This window comes from Protomyctophum bolini (genome assembly GCF_963924005.1).
Source record: "Protomyctophum bolini genome assembly, chromosome: 12".
Classification (NCBI taxonomy): domain Eukaryota; kingdom Metazoa; phylum Chordata; class Actinopteri; order Myctophiformes; family Myctophidae; genus Protomyctophum; species Protomyctophum bolini.
The window spans coordinates 44,615,494-44,642,505 of record NC_137873.1 but is presented as its reverse complement, the minus strand read 5'-3'; the positions used below and the strand labels follow the sequence as shown (position 1 = coordinate 44,642,505).

Genomic DNA, 27,012 nt, shown 5'->3' with positions numbered 1-27,012 from the left:
CGTGCTCATAGCGGACAGTTCTTCACCTCGCAATTCCTGGCTTATGGGGAGAATCGTTCAAACACTGCCAGACTCCAGTGGAACTGTTCGAAGGGTGAAGATTAAAACAAAGACCAGCATTCTTGAAAGACCTATAAACAAGCTCTGCCTGTTACAAGAAGCCAGGCCGGAAGAGAAGACTAACTGAGAAGAAGACAAAAAAAGAAAATGAAGATTTGATTATGAAGAACCTGTTTAAGTTTTTGATTGTTTATGGACATGAACAGTAATTTGGCTCTGAATATATAAGTAACCCCTTACTGCCCTTGCTGCCCCCTGATACCCCTTACTGCCCCCCTACTGCCCTTACTGCCCCCTTCCTGCCCCCCTGATGCCCCTACTGTTCTGTATTTTTATTGTATGTAAAGCACTTTGTGAGTCCTCTCTGTGAAAGGTGCTATATAAATAGAATTTACTTACTTACTTACTGCCCACCTGATGCCCCTTACTGCCCTTACTGCCCCCCTACTGCCCTTACTGCCCCCCTGATGCCCCTTACTGCCCCCCTGATGCCCCTTACTGCCCCCCTGATACCCTTTACTGCCCCTACTGCGGCTGGCTGCAGGTCACACTGAGCAACAGTGGATTGTACTTTGTACTTGTGTTGGTTGTTGCAAATTATGAAATCCTGCTGCAAAATACGTCCGTTTCCATGGCATCTGGAATTTTGGAAGTGAAGCCAATTATGGATTGCTCTTGGTGCAGATCGAGCAAAAGCTTTGCCAGCGTTTCACGCATTTACAGGAGCAGACAACACAGGGTGCTTTTCTAGAATAGGCAAAGCTACCTGGCTGAGCATCTACCTAAAAGCAGATGACCATGCCGTTAAGGCTCTTCAAATGCTTTCTCAGACTAGGAAAGTGACAGAGGATCTTCATTCTGCATTAGCGACGTTTGTTTGCACTGTATACTCTCCGAAAGGGATCAAAATCCCTGAACTGAGGTGGCATCTTTTCTGCAAACACATGGCAGAAAGTGAGAAGCTTCCACCCACACTTGGTGCCCTCAAGCAGCATGTCCTAAGGGCCCATATCCAGGCCAGCGTGTGGGGTCAGGCTGACATCGCTCAGCAAGAGTTCCTTGACCCACTACAGAACGGCTAGCACAAGGACAAGGACGGCCAGCTGAAACCAGTCACAACTGAGCTCCTCCCTGCACCCGAATCTATCATTGAGATGGTCAGATGTCAGTGTAAAGCAGACTGCTCTTCACACAGATGTTCGTGCAATTCAGTGGGGCTCCCCATGCACAGAACTGCACAGATGATGTACGATGATAAGAGCGCCCCTCACTTCACACAGGTGTGATTTTCTTTGTTAAGTTCTTGATTAAAGGTCCCTTTGTCTTGATTAAAGTTGTCTCCTGTCTTTTGAGAGATGTGATAAAGTGTTTGTGAAATATTCCATTGTAGCTCCCGACTGCCAGAATGAGGAAGACTGTCGTGATATCACGTATGCAAGTGATGACAATGATGGAGATTATGCTTATATGTAGACTCAACAGCCTGTGTTTTTCAACAACAAAGACAATGAGAGAGTGTACATATTGTTAAACAATTTTGATGGATATTATGTTGGACATGTTTGTTAGTCATTGAACGTTCACTGTACAGAGATTATGGGATATGTTGGATTTTTGAGGGGCGCTATCCCCTCCTATGTCCAGCTTTTAGTGTATGTTCACAAACTTTGTCCTGAATCGAGAATTTTACGTCATAGTGTCTGATGATGTCATAGTGTACTACGTCATCATGATGTACGATAAGAGCGCCCCTCACTTCACACAGGTGTGATTTTTTTTGTTAAGTTCCCTTTGTCTTGATTCAAGTTGTCTCCTGTCTTTTGAGAGATGTGATGAAGTGTTTGTGAAATATTCCATTGTTTGGAAGATATACATATCCAGATTACCAGAATAATACCATTTGATTTGATGTAAAAATGCAAAATACCCACCCATTCATGTCTCATTTACAATGTAGTCGGCTCCATTGGATTCCTTGCCCCCATAAATGTAGATTTAACCACTGCAATCTAGGGCTGTCAGTTCACCTCTATAATCCAATTCGAATTTCATTGCTTAATTATTTGTAATTTTCGAATATATTCGAATATTTACATTGTATTTTAGCTCATATTTAGCCTATAATAATACACAGAATAACAAGGTTTTGACGATGCACGTTCTGTCCACTAGAGGGCCCCCCCTTCCAAACGACAAACAGTACTTTCAGAACATGTAATAATGGTTTTCGGCACAAAATAGCGTTTAAACTGTTGTTTTATTGAGCACAGTGCACTCAGCACGGTAAGATTGTTGTCTGTCTATAGTGCAAATGCATTTTACAGTGAACGTTGTATACTTCTGATACAGTATAGTCTGAGTAGTGAGTAGGCTAGTCAGGAATCATGAACTTTTTCTTTTTTCTTTTTAAACGGAATGCTGTCACGATGAACAGGCCATCATTAGTAAATAGCAATGAAGATATATAGAGATGCCTATATTTTGCGCTAAAGTAATTGTTGAATAACACATAAATGTAGGTTTTAAGGCTAGAATGGCATTGTAGTGGACTATAGTGAGAGGCGAGATTGTCTTTCCTTCATTGCGGGACTGCAGGACTAGTCTGGAGATATAGTCGTGGATGATCAGCTTCAGACAGTCAGTGTTTTGGTTCGTACCTGGAGTTTTGCATTATCTCCGCTGTGCACAGCAGCACAGGGGAACTGTCTTTAATATATCCATGGTCGTTTTCAGTTGCTTTCCATGTGCAACACAAAAGTAGCCTACCATGTGTTTGTTTTGGTAATAGCCTACTGCAGGCGCAGCCATGCTGATTCACGTAATCGCGTAGGACAAAATGAAACCAGCCGGACCAACGTTAATGGTTTAATGCACGTAGGACCCGCATTTTCAAACTGTCCACAATATGCGACAGACTCGACGGTACTAATAAAACATGCGAGTGATTCTTCTTAGTTGCAGCGCGCTGTGCGACTGCGTGTGTGCATGCGTGCAGAGGAGGGAGGAGGTGACGAGGCGCGCGTGTGACCGTGTGTGCGTGCGTGCAGATGGGAGATTTCACAGCGGTAGATTCGTTACTCAATACATTTAGTGAGCGGATAAAATAACATAAAACAAAATAAAAATATTAAATAGAATTAATAAATGATAAAAGCTCCATTCGAATGGCAATTTTAGCTTTCGAATATATATATATTTTTTAATATTCGAATTTCTTTCATATTATGAAATTCGTTCTGACAGCCCTACTGCAATCTTGATTTTAGGTCATTTAGTAGGCGAAATTCGTTTTTGAAAGTAGCCATTTTTAAAGCTCCAAGATGGCCGCTTTACCGACCTCGGAAAAAATGGCAACAAACATTTTCTGATTCGTTAGGCTATCTATAAGGTTTCCAAAAATATATAGTTTTAAAAATCTTCGTCTAAAGCCTACAAAATTACATAAGGAACCGTACTATGAGGAAATCATTATTTAGGCAGTCCTTGTAGAAATTTGCTTCGGCATTTCTAGTTTTGGTTTTACATGTGTTCCTTAAATGTTTATATGTATTCCAGTCAGACGAATCATTTGACGATCGATATTTTAGCCAGGCCTTGTCTCTCTGTTTGAGCAGTTGAATGAGTTCACCATTAATCCAGGGTAAGTGTCTACCTTTAACCTTGATGGTTTGTCTATGACTTTGTTAAGTTCTGTATAGAGGAAGTTCACGTTTGTCTATGACTTTGGTAAGTTCTGTATAGAGGAAGTTCAATCCTCAATCCTTCAATCCTCCTCGTCTAACTGTGGGCTCTGTTCCCGTCTCGTCTAACTGTGGGCTCTGTTCCCTCCTCGTCTAACTGTGGGCTCTGTTCCCGTCTCGTATAACTGTGGGCTCTGTTCCCGTCTCGTCTAACTGTGGGCTCTGTTCCCGTCTCGTCTAACTGTGGGCTCTGTTCCCGTCTCGTCTAACTGTGGGCTCTGTTCCCGTCTCGTCTAACTGTGGGCTCTGTTCCCGTCTCGTCTAACTGTGGGCTCTGTTCCCGCCTCGTCCAACTGTGGGCTCTGTTCCCGTCTCGTCTAACTGTGGGCTCTGTTCCCGTCTCGTCTAACTGTGGGCTCTGTTCCCGTCTCGTCTAACTGTGGGCTCTGTTCCCGTCTCGTCTAACTGTGGGCTCTGTTCCCGTCTCGTCTAACTGTGGGCTCTGTTCCCGCCTCGTCCAACTGTGGGCTCTGTTCCTGTCTCGTCTAACTGTGGGCTCTGTTCCCGTCTCGTCTAACTGTGGGCTCTGTTCCCGCCTCGTCTTAACTGTGAAAACACACCCCGCCTCGTCTAACTGTGTGGGCTGTGTTGAAATAAGTTGAGGCTTATTTCGAGTGCTTTCGACGCGGCGGCTGAAAGCATTGTCCCTGTGGTGGTGTGTGCTGAGGAGATGTCGCCGCCCTGGAGGACCAAGCTGCTGTGTGTGCTGAAGAGAGGCGTGAAGAGGGTCAGCGCCACGGCCTTCCGGCCGCAGCTCCGGCTGGGAGAGATGTCCGCCTGCCCCATGGAGCACCTGCCCGTCCTCATCTCCGAGGTATGCCGCGGCACAGACTGTGCGTGTGCGTGTGTGCGTGCGTGCACACTGGGGGGCGGTGGGTTGGGGGTGTGTGTGTGTGTGGGGGGGGGAGGTTCTAGTGGTTTCTGTTTGACTATGAAATTACTTTGATTGAAAGGTTTTAATACAAATTATTTCAATGGCAATTGCTTATCAGTGTTTTTGCGAGGATAGATGGATAGATGGATTTTATTTCGGTCCATGAAAGGAAAAAAAGGAGTACATACAGACGTTACATACATTAATATCCACTAGTGGTACTATGAGGGGGTACCTGGAAATATATTTCTCCCCTCAGGTGTACCTGGGGCCAAAGAAAAAAAAAAAAGGTTTGACAACTTGGGATGCCCCAAAAGGAGGCAAAAAGGCTGGAACAGTGTTGTGGTGTCTCTGCTATGATTGGCAGCCGTCATACGTATATGGCGGAGACGCTGTTACTTATACCCGTTGAATAGATAATAAGTACTACTGAGTGACACGCATGATAAATAGTGCATTTATATATAGCACCTTTATCCAAGGCACTTTACATAGATTACATTCACATACACACACACACACACACACACACACACACACACACACACACACATACATTCACACACCGATGGCAGCAGAAACCATGCAAGGCACATTACCGACCTGCACATCAGGAGCAATTAGGAGTTCAGAGTCTCCTTGCTTAAGGACACTTTGACACTTGCGGTTCCCATCCGGTCACTTTCTCCTTGAGCCACCGTCGCCCCCTAGTGGCCACTCTACCCCCTGAGCCACCGCCGCCCCTGTTATACTTTTATTATACTGCCTGCTGTACCATGAAAACACATGCCATGACTTTGTAAATGTAACTCTAATGTACCTTTTTTTGTGTCCTTGTATGCATCGCTGTTGTGTGGACATATTTAAATGGTTAAAAATGTGTGTGCATGCGTGCGTGCGTGTGCCTGTGTGGGGGTGCCTGTGTGTGTGTGTGCGTGTGCCTGTGCGTGCGTGCGTGCGTGCGTGCGTGCGGTAGGTGTTGGTGTGCGTGCTGCACTGTGGTCTGAGCCACGAGGAGTACCCCAGGGCGGTGTCTCAGGACATCCACAGACACCTGGAGAAGCTGAGGAGCAGAGTGGTGACGCTGAGGGGCCGCGCCGAGGGCCGCACGCTGCTGCCCCTCCCCCTGTGTGTGGAGAGGGCTCGACCCGACGACATCATACTGAGGTCAGTGACCCCTTACTGCCCCCCTGATGCCCCCTACTGCCCCCCTGATGCCCCTTACTGCCCCCCTGATACCCTTTACTGCCCCCCTACTGCCCTTACTGCCCCCCTACTGCCCCCCTGATGCCCCCTACTGCCCCCCTGATGCCCCTTACTGCCCCCCTGATACCCTTTACTGCCCCCCTACTGCCCTTACTGCCCCCCTACTGCCCTTACTGCCCCCCTGATACCCCTAACTGCCCCCCTGATGCCCCTTACTGCCCCCTGATACCCCCTACTGCCCCCCTGATGCCCCTTACTGCCCCCCAACTGCCCTTACTGCCCCCCTGATACCCCTAACTGCCCCCCTGATGCCCCTTACTGCCCCCCTGATACCCTTTACTGCCCCTACTGCGGCTGGCCGCTGGACTGCGGTTTATATGGATGACATTGTAATATTTCAGCTCCAGCGGCTGGCCGGTGGACGGCGGTCTCCTCTACTCCATAGAGACTCTGGTGGTCCAGTGGTCGGGTCAGATCTGGAGCGTGCTGAAGAAGGACTCGGGCCTGGCTCTGGAGAAGGGGGACCACCCGGGGCCCGCCGTGGAGCTGCAGTTCTGGGCCGCGCAGAAGGAGAACCTCCAGGGAATCCAGGCCCAGGTAGGCCCGTCGTCAGAACCGTACGCAACGTTAAAACCCATCTGCTGCGGGGCACGGTGGCACAGCTGTCACCTCACAGCTAGAAGGTCCTGTGTTCGATTCCCGCTCGGGGCGCTGTGGGTGCTGGCGGCGTGTTTCCTCCTCCGCGTCATCAGTGCCCATACCCGAAGGTGGGGTTGGCGAAAGGGCCTTTCTGTGTGGAGTTTGCATGTTCTCCCCGTGTCCCCTAGGGTAGATACCCTCACATGTTCTCCCCGTGTCCCCTAGGGTAGATACCCTCACATGTTCTCCCCGTGTCCCCTAGGGTAGGTACCCTCACATGTTCTCCCCGTGTCCCCTAGGGTAGGTACCCTCACAAAAACATGCAGTAATCCTGGTCTCTAAACTGCCTCCCCCTGGCCAGCCGGGGCGCCTGATGGAGGGGAAAGGAACTGGTTGGAATAACGTGTTCCTTCCACGCGTCCAACCAGGGAAACTCCCCCCTGTCATGTGTAAAGGAGCAACTTGGACACTCAAGCATGAAGGAAGCATGAGTTAAGTCCGTTGCTCTCCCCAGGTTGGCGGAGGGTGTGTAGAGCCCAGGATCACATTAGATGATTGACACAGGGGTGAAAAATAGGTTACAAAATCGTGGGATAAAAAATATATTAAAAAACCCATCTGCTGCCTCCTGGTGGACGTAGAGCCAACCGCAGACTGCCGAGAGCTCCACATCCTGGAACTAATGATGTCTCTGTTCCTACAGATCCAGAGCCCCAAGGTGGAGAACATCATGGAGATCCTGAGGACCGTCCAGAGCAGCTACTATCCTTCCTTCAACGACATCCGTCTCAAGGTCAACCAAGGTCAGATATCCGTGTGTCGTACTGTGCACTACTCCAGTGGTACTATAGAACTGAACAGTGTATTATGGGTACTACTCCAGCAGTGGAGTAGTACCCCCTCGTCCTCGCAAAACACAGATAAGCATATTTGCAACCTTACATTTAGATGCCATTGGAACTAGGGATGCACCGAAAGGGACTTTCTTGGCCGAAACCGAATACCGAATATAAGAAACAGTTGGCCGAAAACCGAATACCGAATAACCGAAAAGATTTAATATTGTATATATTTTTGCCTACCATTGCCGTCATTGCCGTACCTTAAAGCTACCTGATTTATGGTTATGGCAAAACTTAACTTCAATAATAATCACTGTTATGGGTCCATAAAACATGTATTCAGCTCATTTGAATGCATTCATTAAATACACTATTCGGTGATATATTTTCTGCCTATTCGGGCCGAAACCGAATAGGCCGAAAATGCTTTTTTAGCCATTTTCTGCCGAATATTTTCTGCGGCCGAATATTCGGTGCATCACTAATTGGAACCATTTGTATCAAAACTTTTCAATCAAAGCCACAACGCATTTTCACAACATGTATTTAAGATGCCATCTTAGAGTAGATGTAGACCTATTTGACGGTGCAGAAACGTAATTGCCTTCCTTGATGCATCAATAGCGTCAACGACCATCAGCTGGTCACAGTCACTCAGCCTCTGACTGAAAGGGAGGCCGTTTCCCCCACCTGGGGGCACGGTGGCACAGTTGGTAGTGCTGTCGCCTCACAGCTAGAAGGTCCTGGGTTCGATTCCCGCTGGGGACGCTGTGGGCACTGGCGGCGTGTTCCCTCCTCCGCGTCATCAGTGCCCATACCCGAGGCGGGGGTTGGCGATAGGGCCTTTCTGTGTGGAGTTTGCATGTTCTCCCCGTGTCCCCTAGGATAGGTACCCTCACATGTTCTCCCCGTGTCCCCTAGGGTAGGTACCCTCACAAAAACATGCAGTAATCCTGGTCTCTAAAACTACCTCCCCCTGGCCAGCCGGGGCGCCTGATGGAGGGGAAAGGAACTGGTCGGAATAACGTGTCCCTTCCACGCGCTACGTCCGGCCGGGGAAATTCCCCCTCTGTCAGGTGAAAAGAAGCAGCTTGGACTCCTCATGCATAGAAGGAGGCATGAGGTCAGTCCGCTGCCCCCCCCAGGTTGGCAGAGGAAGTGTAGCGCCCAGGATTACATTAGATAATTGGCACAGGGTGAAAAGAAAACTGGGTTACAAAATCGTGGGATAAAAGAAAAAAAAAAGAAAGGGAGTCCGTTTCTATCAAAAGGCCCTTGAATGATGGACTATGATTAAGGATTACTGTGATTATGTTAACCCATTCTGACCTGAGATCAGATTCATACGAGGTTTCCACTGGACACACACTGGTCTGATGAACCCATTCTGACCTGAGATCAGATTCTAAAAATGTCAGTCGTTCTTCGATTTTTCAAAAATAGCAGACCTACAAGCTCGTAGCGCGCCACTCGGTGGTGCGCTATGAGCTTGTAGATCTGCTATTTTTCAATAGCTAAAGCACGACATGATGCCAACACCAAAATGGGTTCCCGTTCAGAATGGGTTAAACTCACATAGATATCACACATACCATAATTCACTGGCAACATAAATACATAGAAATCTGAATTATTTTGCCGACCCCCTGGCTAGGCGTCACGGACCCCCTACTGTACTTTATATTCATGAATTGCATTTTTATATAAGCGCTTTTCTTCAAGTGCTCAAAGCGCTTTACAACGGTTCATTCATTCATACGTTGGGAGGTGAAGCGGCGAACAGTCAACGCCAGCGTCCTCACTTCCCACATTCACACACCGACGGTGGCGAGCTCACACCGACCGACTCATTGGAGGCAACGTGGGGTTCAGTGACTCTTGCCCATGGACACTTTGACATGTGGACAGGAGGAGGAGCCGGGATTCAAACCGCCGACCCAGGGATCATTGTAGACCTGCTCTACCTCCTGAGCCACAGCCGCCCTTAACGTATTGACGTACTGTGTGTACTACAGTACATTATTTTGATGTACTGTGTGTACTACAGTACTTTATATTGATATACTGTGTACTAGAGTACTTTATTTTGATGTACTGTGTGTACTACAGTACTTTATATTGATATACTGTGTACTACAGTACTTTATATTGATATACTGTGTACTACAGTACTTTATATTGATATACTGTGTACTACAGTACTTTATATTGATATACTGTGTACTACAGTACTTTATATTGATGTACTGTGTGTACTACAGTACTTTATATTGATGTACTGTGTGTACTACAGTACTTTATATTGACGTACTGTGTACTACAGTACTTTATATTGATATACTGTGTACTACAGTACTTTATATTGATATACTGTGTACTACAGTACTTTATATTGATGTACTGTGTGTACTACAGTACTTTATATTGACGTACTGTGTACTACAGTACTTTATATTGATATACTGTGTGTACTACAGTACTTTATATTGACATACTGTGTACTAGAGTACTTCATATTGACGTACTGTGTACTACTGTACTTTATATTGACATACTGTGTACTACAGTACTTTATATTGATATACTGTGTACTACAGTACTTTATATTGATGTACTGTGTGTACTACAGTACTTTATATTGATGTACTGTGTGTACTACAGTACTTTATATTGATGTACTGTGTGTACTACAGTACTTTATATTGACGTACTGTGTACTACAGTACTTTATATTGATATACTGTGTGTACTACAGTACTTTATATTGACATACTGTGTACTAGAGTACTTCATATTGACGTACTGTGTACTACTGTACTTTATATTGACATACTGTGTACTACAGTACTTTATATTGATATACTGTGTACTACAGTACTTTATATTGATGTACTGTGTGTACTACAGTACTTTATATTGATGTACTGTGTGTACTACAGTACTTTATATTGATGTACTGTGTGTACTACAGTACTTTATATTGACGTACTGTGTACTACAGTACTTTATATTGATATACTGTGTGTACTACAGTACTTTATATTGACATACTGTGTACTAGAGTACTTCATATTGACGTACTGTGTACTCCTCCAGCGGTGGTGGAGGCGGAGGACATCGAGCTGCACCTGCGTCCTCTCCGGAGGCTGATCAGCAGCTTGGAGGAGCGGAGCTTCTCCCAGACGGAGGTTCTGCTCCCGGCTCTGTTCCACAGCCTGAGTCTGGTGTGGAGCCGCTCGGACTTCTACTGCCGTCCACAGCGCATGGTGGTGCTGCTGAGGGAGTTCCAGAACCTCCTGATAGACAAGGTAACCTCCAGAACCTCCTCATGTGTCCCGGGTAGGGATGTCAGGGGTTAACCGGCTAACCGGTTAGCCGACCGTTAAGAAACATCCGGATATTATTATCAGCTTTAAAGGTTAATTTGCATAATAATAAATGCGTGTTCTGATCTTAAATCCCTTTATTTTAGATCGTTTTTAGTAATAGTACAACATTAACATTACAGAGACTGTAGTTGTCACTGTACAATACTTTAAAACAGTTGTCATGTTGCACACATGCCTAAAATTGCTCTTATTTGCGCCGCCCAGCTTGTCACACTCCAGGCTGCATGAACAGCGCTCTGGCTCTGTTTTCTGCCCCCTCAATGTCCCCGTTCTCTGTTGTACTTCAGTGGCTAGTTGGCGACAAGCCTACAACGGTAGCGTTGCGGTAGTCAAAATGTAAGTGAGTGACAGGCTGACAGCGAGACGAGATTAACACATGTCGACCGTATCAATGCAGAGACCTACATTATTAAATCCATTATTGGCCATTTGGCCTGGAGGGAGAACGTTTACAGCCGCTGTCGCTTCCTCCTCAACCTCCTCCTCCTATCCGTCTCCTCGAGTCCCCACACTGGCACGGCTTACGGCTATCAAGTTAGCCATGTGCTATCGATGTTTGAGGGTTTTCTCGTCAGCGAAAAGTCAACAAACGGAACACGGGGACATGCATGCTGATCTTCCTTAATAATAAAAAAGCCCATGCCCATGCGTCCAGTGGCTTTATAGGTTGCTCAGATCTGGACTGGACTTATTTATGTTTTGGACTAGAACCTCTGTACTGTAGACGCGCAGATGCATGCATCATGCAGATGCGATGCGTTGTTTATTGATGATTAAGCCTACAACAATTTATTTATATTGTTAAATGTTGCTTTTTAGTTTGTCTTTTAAAAAGGAGCATAAATAAATGTATACCATTCGTCTACCAACTTTAATTATGCAGCCTATACATCATGCATATTACATTTGGGGTAGCCTATTAAAAAATCAACCACTATCCGTTAATGACCCGGTTAATCCTATCGGCTAACCGGCTGGGAAACTATCCGTTACTGACATCCCTAGTCCCAGGCGGTCAATAACATGTATGTGGCATGTGTGCCAGGCGTTCAATAACATGTATGTGTCATGTGTCCCAGGCGTTCAATAACATGTATGTTGCATGTGTCCCAGGCGTTCAATAACATGTATGTTGCATGTGTCCCAGGCGTTCAATAACATGTATGTTGCATGTGTCCCAGGCGTTCAATAACATGTATGTTGCATGTGTGCCAGGCGTTCAATAACATGTATGTTGCATGTGTCCCAGGCGTTCAATAACATGTATGTTGCATGTGTGCCAGGTGTTCAATAACATGCATGTTGCATGTGTCCCAGGCGTTCAATAACATGTATGTGTCATGTGCCCCAGGTGTTCAATAACATGTATGTTGCATGTGTCCCAGGCGTTCAATAACATGTATGTTGCATGTGTCCCAGGCGTTCAATAACATGTATGTTGCATGTGTCCCAGGTGTTCAATAACATGTATGTGTCATGTGTCCCAGGTGTTCAATAACATGTATGTTGCATGTGTCCCAGGCGTTCAATAACATGTATGTTGCATGTGTGCCAGGCGTTCAATAACATGTATGTTGCATGTGTCCCAGGTGTTCAATAACATGTATGTTGCATGTGTCCCAGGCGTTCAATAACATGTATGTTGCATGTGTGCCAGGCGTTCAATAACATGTATGTTGCATGTGTCCCAGGTGTTCAATAACATGTATGTTGCATGTGTCCCAGGTGTTCAATAACATGTATGTTGCATGTGTCCCAGGTGTTCAATAACATGTATGTTGCATGTGTCCCAGGTGTTCAATAACATGTATGTGTCATGTGTCCCAGGCGTTCAATAACATGTATGTTGCATGTGTCCCAGGCGTTCAATAACATGTATGTTGCATGTGTCCCAGGCGGTCAATAACATGTATGTGGCATGTGTCCCAGGCGTTCAATAACATGTATGTTGCATGTGTCCCAGGCGTTCAATAACATGTATGTTGCATGTGTCCCAGGCGTTCAATAACATGTATGTTGCATGTGTCCCAGGCGTTCAATAACATGTATGTTGCATGTGTCCCAGGCGTTCAATAACATGTATGTTGCATGTGTCCCAGGCGTTCAATAACATGTATGTTGCATGTGTCCCAGGCGTTCAATAACATGTATGTTGCATGTGTCCCAGGTGTTCAATAACATGTATGTGTCATGTGCCCCAGGCGGTCAATAACATGCATGTTGCATGTGTGCCAGGCGTTCAATAACATGTATGTGTCATGTGCCCCAGGCGGTCAATAACATGTATGTTGCATGTGTCCCAGGCGTTCAATAACATGTATGTTGCATGTGTCCCAGGCGTTCAATAACATGTATGTTGCATGTGTCCCAGGCGTTCAATAACATGTATGTTGCATGTGTCCCAGGTGTTCAATAACATGTATGTTGCATGTGTGCCAGGCGTTCAATAACATGTATGTGTCATGTGCCCCAGGCGGTCAATAACATGTATGTTGCATGTGTCCCAGGCGTTCAATAACATGTATGTTGCATGTGTCCCAGGCGTTCAATAACATGTATGTTGCATGTGTCCCAGGCGTTCAATAACATGTATGTGTCATGTGTGCCAGGCGTTCAATAACATGTATGTTGCATGTGTCCCAGGCGTTCAATAACATGTATGTTGCATGTGTCCCAGGCGTTCAATAACATGTATGTTGCATGTGTCCCAGGTGTTCAATAACATGTATGTTGCATGTGTCCCAGGCGTTCAATAACATGTATGTGTCATGTGTCCCAGGCGTTCAATAACATGTATGTTGCATGTGTCCCAGGTGTTCAATAACATGTATGTGTCATGTGTGCCAGGCGTTCAATAACATGTATGTTGCATGTGTCCCAGGCGTTCAATAACATGTATGTTGCATGTGTGCCAGGCGTTCAATAACATGTATGTTGCATGTGTCCCAGGCGTTCAATAACATGTATGTGTCATGTGCCCCAGGCGGTCAATAACATGTATGTTGCATGTGTCCCAGGTGTTCAATAACATGTATGTTGCATGTGTCCCAGGTGTTCAATAACATGTATGTGTCATGTGTCCCAGGTGTTCAATAACATGTATGTTGCATGTGTCCCAGGTGTTCAATAACATGTATGTTGCATGTGTCCCAGGCGTTCAATAACATGTATGTTGCATGTGTCCCAGGCGGTCAATAACATGTATGTGGCATGTGTCCCAGGCGTTCAATAACATGTATGTTGCATGTGTCCCAGGCGTTCAATAACATGTATGTTGCATGTGTCCCAGGCGTTCAATAACATGTATGTTGCATGTGTCCCAGGCGTTCAATAACATGTATGTTGCATGTGTCCCAGGCGTTCAATAACATGTATGTTGCATGTGTCCCAGGCGTTCAATAACATGTATGTTGCATGTGTCCCAGGCGTTCAATAACATGTATGTTGCATGTGTCCCAGGTGTTCAATAACATGTATGTGTCATGTGCCCCAGGCGGTCAATAACATGCATGTTGCATGTGTGCCAGGCGTTCAATAACATGTATGTGTCATGTGCCCCAGGCGGTCAATAACATGTATGTTGCATGTGTCCCAGGCGTTCAATAACATGTATGTTGCATGTGTCCCAGGCGTTCAATAACATGTATGTTGCATGTGTCCCAGGCGTTCAATAACATGTATGTTGCATGTGTCCCAGGTGTTCAATAACATGTATGTTGCATGTGCCCCAGGTGTTCAATAACATGTATGTTGCATGTGTGCCAGGCGTTCAATAACATGTATGTGTCATGTGCCCCAGGCGGTCAATAACATGTATGTTGCATGTGTCCCAGGCGTTCAATAACATGTATGTTGCATGTGTCCCAGGTGTTCAATAACATGTATGTTGCATGTGTCCCAGGCGTTCAATAACATGTATGTTGCATGTGTCCCAGGCGTTCAATAACATGTATGTGGCATGTGTCCCAGGCGTTCAATAACATGTATGTTGCATGTGTCCCAGGCGTTCAATAACATGTATGTTGCATGTGTCCCAGGCGGTCAATAACATGTATGTTGCATGTGTCCCAGGCGTTCAATAACATGTATGTTGCATGTGTCCCAGGCGTTCAATAACATGTATGTTGCATGTGTCCCAGGCGTTCAATAACATGTATGTTGCATGTGTCCCAGGCGTTCAATAACATGTATGTTGCATGTGTCCCAGGCGTTCAATAACATGTATGTTGCATGTGTCCCAGGCGTTCAATAACATGTATGTTGCATGTGTCCCAGGTGTTCAATAACATGTATGTTGCATGTGTCCCAGGCGTTCAATAACATGTATGTGTCATGTGTCCCAGGCGTTCAATAACATGTATGTTGCATGTGTCCCAGGCGTTCAATAACATGTTTGTGTCATGTGTCCCAGGTGTTCAATAACATGTATGTGTCATGTGTGCCAGGCGTTCAATAACATGTATGTTGCATGTGTCCCAGGCGTTCAATAACATGTATGTTGCATGTGTGCCAGGCGTTCAATAACATGTATGTTGCATGTGTCCCAGGCGTTCAATAACATGTATGTGTCATGTGCCCCAGGCGGTCAATAACATGTATGTTGCATGTGTGCCAGGTGTTCAATAACATGTATGTTGCATGTGTCCCAGGTGTTCAATAACATGTATGTGTCATGTGTCCCAGGCGTTCACTAACATGTATGTTGCATGTGTCCCAGGCATTCAATAACATGTATGCTGCATGTGTCCCAGGTGTTCAATAACATGTATGTTGCATGTGCCCCAGGCATTCAATAACATGTATGTTGCATGTGTGCCAGGTGTTCAATAACATGTATGTTGCATGTGTGCCAGGCGTTCAATAACATGTATGTTGCATGTGTGCCAGGCGTTCAATAACATGTATGTTGCATGTGTCCCAGGTGTTCAATAACATGTATGTTGCATGTGTCCCAGGTGTTCAATAACATGTATGTTGCATGTGTCCCAGGCGTTCAATAACATGTATGTTGCATGTGTCCCAGGCGTTCAATAACATGTATGTGTCATGTGCCCCAGGCGGTCAATAACATGTATGTTGCATGTGTCCCAGGCGTTCAATAACATGTATGTTGCATGTGTCCCAGGTGTTCAATAACATGTATGTTGCATGTGTCCCAGGTGTTCAATAACATGTATGTTGCATGTGTCCCAGGCGTTCAATAACATGTATGTTGCATGTGTCCCAGGCGTTCAATAACATGTATGTGTCATGTGTCCCAGGCATTCAATAACATGTATGTTGCATGTGTCCCAGGTGTTCAATAACATGTATGTTGCATGTGTCCCAGGTGTTCAATAACATGTATGTTGCATGTGTCCCAGGCGTTCAATAACATGTATGTTGCATGTGTCCCAGGCGTTCAATAACATGTATGTTGCATGTGTCCCAGGCGTTCAATAACATGTATGTGTCATGTGTGCCAGGTGTTCAATAACATGTATGTGTCATGTGTCCCAGGTGTTCAATAACATGTATGTTGCATGTGTCCCAGGCGTTCAATAACATGTATGTGTCATGTGTGCCAGGTGTTCAATAACATGTATGTTGCATGTGTCCCAGGTGTTCAATAACATGTATGTGTCATGTGTCCCAGGCGTTCAATAACATGTATGTTGCATGTGTCCCAAGGTGGTCAATAACATGTATGTGTCATGTGCCCCAGGCGGTCAATAACATGTATGTTGCATGTGTCCCAGGTGTTCAATAACATGTATGTTGCATGTGTCCCAGGCGTTCAATAACATGTATGTTGCATGTGCCCCAGGTGTTCAATAACATGTATGTTGCATGTGTCCCAGGTGTTCAATAACATGTATGTGTCATGTGTCCCAGGCGTTCACTAACATGTATGTTGCATGTGTCCCAGGCATTCAATAACATGTATGTTGCATGTGTCCCAGGTGTTCAATAACATGTATGTTGCATGTGTCCCAGGTGTTCAATAACATGTATGTTGCATGTGTGCCAGGTGTTCAATAACATGTATGTTGCATGTGTCCCAGGCGTTCAATAACATGTATGCTGCATGTGTCACAGGCGTTCAATAACATGTATGTTGCATGTGTCCCAGGCGTTCAATAACATGTATGTTGCATGTGTCCCAGGCGTTCAATAACATGTATGTTGCATGTGTCCCAGGTGTTCAATAACATGTATGTTGCATGTGTGCCAGGTGTTCAATAACATGTATGTTGCGTGTGTCCCAGGCGTTCAATAACATGTATGTTGCATGTGTCCAAGGTGTTCAATAACATGTATGTTGCATGTGTCCTAGGTGTTCAATAACATGTATGTTGCATGTGTGCCAGGTGTTCAATAACATGTATGTTGCATGTGTCCCAGGCGTTCAATAACATGTATGTTGCATGTGTCCCAGGCGTTCAATAACATGTATGTGTCATGTGTGCCAGGCGTTCAATAACATGTATGTTGCATGTGTGCCAGGTGTTCAATAACATGCATGTTGCGTGTGTCCCACGCGTTCAATAACATGTATGTTGCATGTGTCCCAGGCGTTCAATAACATGTATGTTGCATGTGCCCCAGGTGTTCAATAACATGTATGTGTCATGTGTCCCAGGCGTTCAATAACATGTATGTTGCATGTGACCCAGGCGTTCAATAACATGTATGTGTCATGTGCCCAAGGTGTTCAATAACATGTATGTTGCATGTGTGCCAGGCGTTCAATAACATGTATGTGTCATGTGCCCCAGGCGGTCAATAACATGTATGTTGCATGTGTCCCAGGCGTTCAATAACATGTATGTTGCATGTGTCCCAGGCGTTCAATAACATGTATGTTGCATGTGTCCCAGGCGTTCAATAACATGTATGTTGCATGTGTCCCAGGTGTTCAATAACATGCATGTTGCATGTGTCCCAGGTGTTCAATAACATGTATGTGTCATGTGTCCCAGGTGTTCAATAACATGTATGTGTCATGTGTCCCAGGTGTTCAATAACATGTATGTGTCATGTGTGCCAGGCGTTCAATAACATGTATGTTGCATGTGTCCCAGGTGTTCAATAACATGTATGTTGCATGTGTCCCAGGTGTTCAATAACATGTATGTGTCATGTGTCCCAGGCGTTCAATAACATGTATGTTGCATGTGTCCCAGGCGTTCAATAACATGTATGTTGCATGTGTCCCAGGTGTTCAATAACATGTATGTGTCATGTGTCCCAGGCGTTCAATAACATGTATGTTGCATGTGTCCCAGGTGTTCAATAACATGTATGTGTCATGTGTGCCAGGCGTTCAATAACATGTATGTTGCATGTGTCCCAGGCGTTCAATAACATGTATGTGTCATGTGTCCCAGGCGTTCAATAACATGTATGTTGCATGTGTCCCAGGCGTTCAATAACATGTATGTTGCATGTGTGCCAGGCGTTCAATAACATGTATGTTGCATGTGTCCCAGGCGTTCAATAACATGTATGTTGCATGTGTGCCAGGTGTTCAATAACATGTATGTTGCATGTGTCCCAGGTGTTCAATAACATGTATGTGTCATGTGTCCCAGGCGTTCACTAACATGTATGTTGCATGTGTCCCAGGCATTCAATAACATGTATGTTGCATGTGTCCCAGGTGTTCAATAACATGTATGTTGCATGTGTCCCAGGCGTTCAATAACATGTATGTTGCATGTGTGCCAGGTGTTCAATAACATGTATGTTGCATGTGTCCCAGGTGTTCAATAACATGTATGTTGCATGTGTCCCAGGCGTTCAATAACATGTATGTTGCATGTGCCCCAGGTGTTCAATAACATGTATGTTGCATGTGTGCCAGGCGTTCAATAACATGTATGTTGCATGTGTGCCAGGCGTTCAATAACATGTATGTGTCATGTGCCCCAGGTGTTCAATAACATGTATGTTGCATGTGTCCCAGGCGTTCAATAACATGTATGTGTCATGTGCCCCAGGCGGTCAATAACATGTATGTTGCATGTGTCCCAGGCGTTCAATAACATGTATGTTGCATGTGTCCCAGGCGTTCAATAACATGTATGTTGCATGTGTCCCAGGCGTTCAATAACATGTATGTTGCATGTGTCCCAGGCGTTCAATAACATGTATGTTGCATGTGTCCCAGGCGTTCAATAACATGTATGTGTCATGTGTCCCAGGTGTTCAATAACATGTATGTTGCATGTGTCCCAGGCGTTCAATAACATGTATGTTGCATGTGTCCCAGGCGTTCAATAACATGTATGTTGCATGTGTCCCAGGTGTTCAATAACATGCATGTTGCATGTGTCCCAGGTGTTCAATAACATGTATGTGTCATGTGTGCCAGGCGTTCAATAACATGTATGTTGCATGTGTCCCAGGCGTTCAATAACATGTATGTTGCATGTGTCCCAGGTGTTCAATAACATGTATGTGTCATGTGTCCCAGGTGTTCAATAACATGTATGTGTCATGTGTCCCAGGTGTTCAATAACATGTATGTGTCTTGTGTGCCAGGCGTTCAATAACATGTATGTTGCATGTGTCCCAGGCGTTCAATAACATGTATGTTGCATGTGTCCCAGGTGTTCAATAACATGTATGTGTCATGTGTGCCAGGCGTTCAATAACATGTATGTGTCATGTGTCCCAGGTGTTCAATAACATGTATGTTGCATGTGTCCCAGGTGTTCAATAACATGTATGTGTCATGTGTGCCAGGCGTTCAATAACATGTATGTGTCATGTGTCCCAGGCGTTCAATAACATGTATGTTGCATGTGTCCCAGGTGTTCAATAACATGTATGTGTCATGTGTGCCAGGCGTTCAATAACATGTATGTGTCATGTGTCCCAGGCGTTCAATAACATGTATGTTGCATGTGTCCCAGGTGTTCAATAACATGTATGTTGCATGTGTCCCAGGCGTTCAATAACATGTATGTTGCATGTGTCCCAGGCGTTCAATAACATGTATGTTGCATGTGTCCCAGGTGTTCAACAACATGTATGTTGCATGTGTCCCAGGTGTTCAATAACATGTATGTGTCATGTGTGCCAGGTGTTCAATAACATGTATGTGTCATGTGTCCCAGGCGTTCAATAACATGTATGTGTCATGTGTCCCAGGCGTTCAATAACATGTATGTGTCATGTGTCCCAGGTGTTCAATAACATGTATGTTTCATGTGTCCCAGGCGTTCAATAACATGTATGTGTCATGTGTCCCAGGCGTTCAATAACATGTATGTGTCATGTGTCCCAGGTGTTCAATAACATGTATGTGTCATGTGTGCCAGGCGTTCAATAACATGTATGTTGCATGTGTCCCAGGCGTTCAATAACATGTATGTTGCATGTGTCCCAGGCGTTCAATAACATGTATGTTGCATGTGTCCCAGGTGTTCAATAACATGTATGTTGCATGTGTCCCAGGTGTTCAATAACATGTATGTGTCATGTGTCCCAGGTGTTCAATAACATGTATGTGTCATGTGTGCCAGGCGTTCAATAACATGTATGTGTCATGTGTCCCAGGCGTTCAATAACATGTATGTGTCATGTGTGCCAGGCGTTCAATAACATGTATGTGTCATGTGTCCCAGGTGTTCAATAACATGTATGTGTCATGTGTCCCAGGCGTTCAATAACATGTATGTTGCATGTGTCCCAGGCGTTCAATAACATGTATGTGTCATGTGTCCCAGGCGTTCAATAACATGTATGTGTCATGTGTCCCAGGTGTTCAATAACATGTATGTTGCATTTGTCCCAGGCGTTCAATAACATGTATGTTGCATGTGTCCCAGGTGTTCAATAACATGTATGTTGCGTGTGTCCCAGGCGTTCAATAACATGTATGTTGCATGTGTCCCAGGTGTTCAATAACATGTATGTTGCATGTGTGCCAGGTGTTCAATAACATGTATGGTGCATGTGTCCCAGGCGTTCAATAACATGTATGTTGCATGTGTCCCAGGTGTTCAATAACATGTATGTTGCATGTGTCCCAGGTGTTCAATAACATGTATGTTGCATGTGTCCCAGGCGTTCAATAACATGTATGTTGCATGTGTGCCAGGTGTTCAATAACATGTATGTTGCATGTGTGCCAGGTGCAGCGACTGTACTTTCTGAGGCGCCTTAAAAAATTTGGCTTAAGTACTAAAGGTCTAGTGAATTTTTATCGATGTATAATCGAAAGTGTCTTAACTGGCTGCATCACAGTGTGGTACGGTAACACGACCGCTCAGGATTGCAACAGGTTGCAGAGGACCATTAAAACAGCAGCTAAAATCATCGGCACTACAGAATTACCCAGTCTCCATAACATATACACCACGCGCTGTATGAAAAAAGCCCATAACATCATGGAAGACACCAGCCACCCCGCAAATACCCTGTTCAAACTACTCCCTTCCAAAAAACGCTACCAGAGCATCAAATCTCGTACCACCCGTCTCAGTAACAGTTTTTACCCCCAGGCAGTCAGGCTGCTGAACAGCTGACCTCGAACTGTATTGCACTTCATTTCACTTGCACTTTCTTTTCCTGTTTTTCGTCTTTTTGTTGTCCTGTGTTTGTAAGATTGTGAGTGCTCTGAGCAAAACAAATTTCATTGTATGTATACTCTGTATTTATACAAATGACAAATAAACCTGAACCTGAACCTGAACCTGAACCTGAACCTGAACCTGTTCAATAACATGTATGTTGCGTGTGTCCCAGGCGTTCAATAACATGTATGTTGCGTGTGTCCCAGGCGTTCAATAACATGTATGTTGCATGTGTCCCAAGGTGGTCAATAACATGTATGTTGCATGTGTCCCAGGCGTTCAATAACATGTATGTGTCGTGTGCCCCAGGCGGTGGTGTATCTCCTGCCAGAGGAGCTGTTTAAGATGGAGTTGGAGGAAGGCGTGGAGAGGGTCCGGGTGAGCGTCTCGGTGCTCAGGAGCTTCAAGCGGCTGTTCCACCTCCATCGGCAGAAGATCCACAGCTACTACGACCACGGCAAGGTCGACCGGCCCGGATGGGACTTCCCCGCCAGGCTGGTGTTCCAGCGCTCTGACCGCATCATGGAGAGACTGCTGATGATAGAGGTCTGTCTGTCTGTCTGTCTGTCTGTCTGTCTGTCTGTCTGTCTGTCTGTCTGTCTGTCTGTCTGTCTGCCTGTCTGCCTGTCTGCCTGTCTGCCTCCCTCCCTGCCTGCCTGCCTGCCTGCCTGCCTGTCTGCCTCCCTCCCTGCCTGCCTGCCTGAATGAATGAATGAATGAATGAATGACCTTTATTTCTATAGCACCCTTCTCAGCACGAGTGCACAGGGTGCTTTACAATAGTACAAAAAATAAAACTGTAACAACAGCAAGCAGCCATTATAACAGTGAAAAAACATAGCAACAAAAAGGACAATAAAAACACACAGATAAAGAAAAACAGTGTTATAGGTGACCAAATGCCTGTCTGAACATGAATGTTTTCAGTTGTTTTTTAAAAGAGGCCTCAGGAAGGACAGTTCTTAGGTCCAGGGGGAGGGCGTTCCACAGCCTAGGGGCTGTCACTACAAAGGCTCGGTCACCCTTAGTTTTTAATCTGGTCCTGGGGACCACGAGGAGGTGCTGATCGGAGTGAACGTGTGTTTGTGTAGGGTTGAATCAGTTCGGTGATGTAGGCAGGGGCTTGGCCGTGGAGTGCTTTGTGGGTGAAAGTGAGGATTTTGAAATGTATTCTGTATTATACCGGGAGCCAATGCAGTGAGGCTAGAATGGGTGTGATGTGACATGACTTTTTTGACCTGGTGAGCAATCTGGCAGCTGCATTGTGAACCAGTTGTAGTTTGTCAATGGATGTTTTGTTGAGACAGGTGAAGAGTGAATTACAGTAGTCTAACCTGGAAGATATAAATGCATGTACGGACAGTTCTAGCTCAGAGTGGGAGATGATGGACCGGAGTTTTGCAATATTTCTGAGGTGAAAGAAACAGGTGCGAGTGAGTGATTTGACGTGGTTGTCTAGGTGCATGGACTGGTCAAAAACCACACCCAAGTTTCTTAGGTGTGGGCGGATGTTTCCCTTGAGTGACCCCATAAAGGAAGCCACTTTAGTGACAGTCTTGTCCGAAGCAACAATCAGCACCTCCGTTTTTGTTGCGTTCAGCTGCAGGAGGCTGCTCCCCAGCCAGTTGTCAATAGCGAGCAAACACTCCTGGAGGGTGGTTAAAATGTCCAGTTTGTCAGGTTTGAAAGAGCAGTGGAGCTGAATATCGTCCGCGTAACAGTGGTATTTGATGCCAGAGAATTTATTTATAAGGCCTGCCTGCCTGCCTGCCTGCCTGCCTGCCTGCCTGCCTGCCTGCCTGCCTGCCTGCCTGCCTGTCTGCCTCCCTCCCTCCCTGCCTGCCTGCCTGCCTGCCTGCCTGTCTGCCTCCCTCCCTCCCTGCCTGCCTGCCTGCCTGCCTGCCTGCCTGTCTGCCTCCCTCCCTGCCTGTCTGCCTCCCTCCCTGCCTGCCTGCCTGCCTGCCTGCCTGCCTGCCTGCCTGCCTGCCTGTCTGCCTCCCTGCCTGCCTGTCTGCCTGCCTGTCTGCCTGCCTGCCTGCCTGCCTGCCTGCCTGTCTTTCTCCCTGCCTGCCTGCCTGCCTGTCTGCCTGCCTGCCTGTCTGCCTGCCTGTCTGCCTGCCTGCCTGCCTGCCTGTCTGCCTCCCCGCCTGCCTGTCTGCCTCCCTGCCTGCCTGCCTGCCTGCCTGCCTGCCTGCCTGCCTGTCTGCCTGTCTGCCTGCCTGCCTGCCTGCCTGCCTGCCTTCCTGCCTGCCTGCCTGCCTGCCTCCCTGCCTGCCTGCCTGCCTCCCTGTCTGCCTCCCTGCCTGCCTGCCTGCCTGTCTGCCTCCCTGCCTGCCTGCCTGCCTCCCTGCCTGCCTGCCTGCCTGCCTGCCTGCCTGCCTGCCTGCCTGCCTGCCTGTCTGCCTGTCTGCCTCCCCGTTTCCCTGGGAGGGCGTTCCACAGCCTAGGGGCTGTCACTACAAAGGCTTGGTCACCCTTAGTTATTAATCTGGTCCTGGGGACCACGAGGAGGTGCTGATCGGAGTGAACGTGTGTTTGTGTAGGGTTGAATCAGTTCGGTGATGTAGGCAGGGGCTTGGCCGTGGAGTGCTTTGTGGGTGAAAGTGAGGATTTTGAAATGTATTCTGTATGTAGCCTGCCTGCCTGCCTGCCTGCCTGCCTGCCTGCCTGCCTGCCTGCCTGCCTGCCTGCCTCCCTCCCTGCCTGCCTGTCTGCCTCCCTGCCTGCCTCCCTGCCTGCCTCCCTGCCTGCCTGCCTGCCTGCCTGCCTGCCTGCCTGCCTGTCTGCCTGTCTGCCTGTCTGCCTCCCTCCCTGCCTGCCTGCCTGCCTGCCTGTCTGCCTCCCTGCCTGCCTGCCTGCCTGTCTGCCTGCCTGTCTGCCTGTCTGCCTGTCTGCCTGCCTGCCTGCCTGCCTGCCTGCCTGCCTCCCTGCCTGCCTGCCTGCCTGCCTGCCTGCCTCCCTCCCTCCCTGCCTGCCTGCCTGCCTGCCTGCCTCCCTTCCTGCCTGCCTGATTTTGAAATGTATTCTGTATTGTACTGGGAGCCAATGCAGTGAGGCTAGAATGGGTGTGATGTGACATGACTTTTTTGACCTGGTGAGCAATCTGGCAGCTGCATTGTGAACCAGTTGTAGTTTGTCAATGGATGTTTTGTTGAGACAGGTGAAGAGTGAATTACAGTAGTCTAACCTGGAAGATATAAATGCATGTACGGACAGTTCTAGCTCAGAGTGGGAGATGATGGACCGGAGTTTTGCAATATTTCTGAGGTGAAAGAAACAGGTGCCTGCCTCCCTCCCTGCCTGCCTGCCTGTCTGCCTCCCTCCCTGCCTGCCTGCCTGCCTGTCTGCCTGCCTGTCTGCCTGCCTGCCTGTCTGCCTCCCTCCCTGCCTGCCTGCCTGCCTGCCTGTCTGCCTCCCTGTCTGCCTGCCTGCCTGCCTGCCTGCCTGTCTGCCTCCCTCACTGCCTGCCTGCCTCCCTCCCTGCCTGCCTGCCTGCCCGCCCGGCCGGCCGGCCCTGGGTGAAAAATGGGTTACACAATTGTGGTATAATATTTTGTTGTTTGCCTTTAGATGTAGTAGACTTAAACAACACTCCTTTATCAGATGAAGTGAACACTTAAACATGGTCTCTGGCTGTTTGGGCTGTTTGCCTTTAGATGTAGTAGACTTAAACAACACTCCTTTATCAGATGAAGTGAACACTTAAACATGGTCTCTGGCTGTTTGGGCTGTTTGCCTTTAGATGTAGTAGACTTAAACAACACTCCTTTATCAGATGAAGTGAACACTTAAACCTGGTCTCTGGCTGTAGGAGCTGTTTGCCTTTAGATGTATTAGACTTAAACAACACTCCTTTATCAGATGATTTGAACACTTAAACATGGTCTCTGGCTGTAGGAGCTGTTTGCGTCGGCGCTGGACTTCCTGAAACTGGACCACATGGAGCTGGGCGGGACCCGGGGGAAGGTCCTCAGTGACATGGTGTCTGCCCTGAACGAAGAGTTCCACGACGGGTGGAGAGCTCTGAGGGAGAGCAAGTACGACCCTCTGGACTATGGGATGGATGTAAGTATACGACCCTCTGGACTATGGGATGGATGTAAGTAAACACTACGACCCTCTGGACTATAGAATGGATGTAAGTATACGACCCTCTGGACTATAGGATGGATGTAAGTACACACTACGACCCTCTGGACTATAGAATGGATGTAAGTATACGACCCTCTGGACTATAGGATGGATGTAAGTACACACTACGACCCTCTGGACTATAGAATGGATGTAAGTATACGACCCTCTGGACTATAGGATGGATGTAAGTACACACTACGACCCTCTGGACTATAGAATGGATGTAAGTATACGACCCTCTGGACTATAGGATGGATGTAAGTACACACTACGACCCTCTGGACTATAGAATGGATGTAAGTATACGACCCTCTGGACTATAGGATGGATGTAAGTACACACTACGACCCTCTGGACTAAAGGATGGATGTAAGTATACGACCCTCTGGACTAAAGGATGGATGTAAGTATACGACCCTCTGGACTAAAGGATGGATGTAAGTATACGACCCTCTGGACTATAGGATGGATGTAAGTACACACTACGACCCTCTGGACTAAAGGATGGATGTAAGTATACGACCCTCTGGACTAAAGGATGGATGTAAGTATACGACCCTCTGGACTATGGGATGGATGTAAGTATACGACCCTCTGGACTATGGGATGGATGTAAGTATACGACCCTCTGGACTATGGGATGGATGTAAGACACACACTTACTCCTAATCTAAACTATGGAATGAACTTCCCATTGCAGTCAGAACTACAGACTCACTCCCAAGCTACACTATTATTCATGTTCAGGGGTTCCTGGTGGACTACATTATTGTATCATATTCATGTTCAGGGGTTCCTGTTGGACTAAAGTATTGTATCATATTCATGTTCAGGGGTTCCTGTTGGACTACAAGCGTCTGATGGACCAGAACCGAGACTTTGACCAGAGACTCGGCACCGTCCTCAACCTGGCCTTCCAGCACGCCAAAGGCCTGGAGGCCTCCTTTAAGGTACAAAGATATGAGTTTAACCCCTTTTGGTGTTAGCATTATGTTATGCTTTAAGCTATTTAAAAATAGCAGATCTACAAGCTCATAGCACGCCACCGAGTGGCGCGCTATGAGCTTGTAGGTCTGGCTATTTTTAGAAAAATCGAAGAACGACTGACATAGAAACATAGCTTTTTCAGAAAACTGTCATTTTCAAACAGGACATTTTTAGAATCTGATCTCAGGTCAGAAAACGTTCGCTGTGAAAAAGTCACTTTCTGGAATTTGCCACTCGGAGCCTTTAGAAGAAAGAAAGTGTTTGTAAATTAGCTAAAAAATACCCTATAAGAGTGTGCTGTGTGTGGAATGATCTTAATGTTTTTCTTTATTGCTTTCTTTTGTTTTCTTGGAAAAACAACACGATGTAAACTATGCACAAAAACTAATTCGGTCTACATTTTTTTACTTAAAACTGTGATGTGACAATTTAGATTATTCTGATTCTGTGTTGCGTCTGTGACTGCTTGCGTGCGTGCGTGTGTGTGTGTGCGTGCATGCATTGCGTGCGTGCGTGCGTGCCTGTGTACGTTGCATGTGTGTGTGTGTGTGTGTGTGTTGCATTGCGTGTCGTTGC

At 46.5% G+C, this 27,012-nt stretch overlaps 1 protein-coding gene across 1 annotated transcript in view; it reads left to right on the top strand.

The window, feature by feature from the left end:
• Positions 1 to 4,584: 4,584 nt before the first annotated feature.
• Positions 4,585 to 27,012, top strand: part of LOC308326314 (dynein axonemal heavy chain 11-like) — a gene marked incomplete at both ends in the record, with an annotated part of 226,908 nt that continues 204,480 nt past the window's right edge. Inside the window, 8 exon segments of the mRNA XM_080779119.1 lie at positions 4,585 to 4,614; positions 5,651 to 5,841; positions 6,282 to 6,477; positions 7,223 to 7,322; positions 10,458 to 10,669; positions 21,625 to 21,861; positions 25,213 to 25,380; positions 26,283 to 26,399. Coding sequence (XP_080635245.1) covers positions 4,585 to 4,614; positions 5,651 to 5,841; positions 6,282 to 6,477; positions 7,223 to 7,322; positions 10,458 to 10,669; positions 21,625 to 21,861; positions 25,213 to 25,380; positions 26,283 to 26,399 — 1,251 coding nt within the window.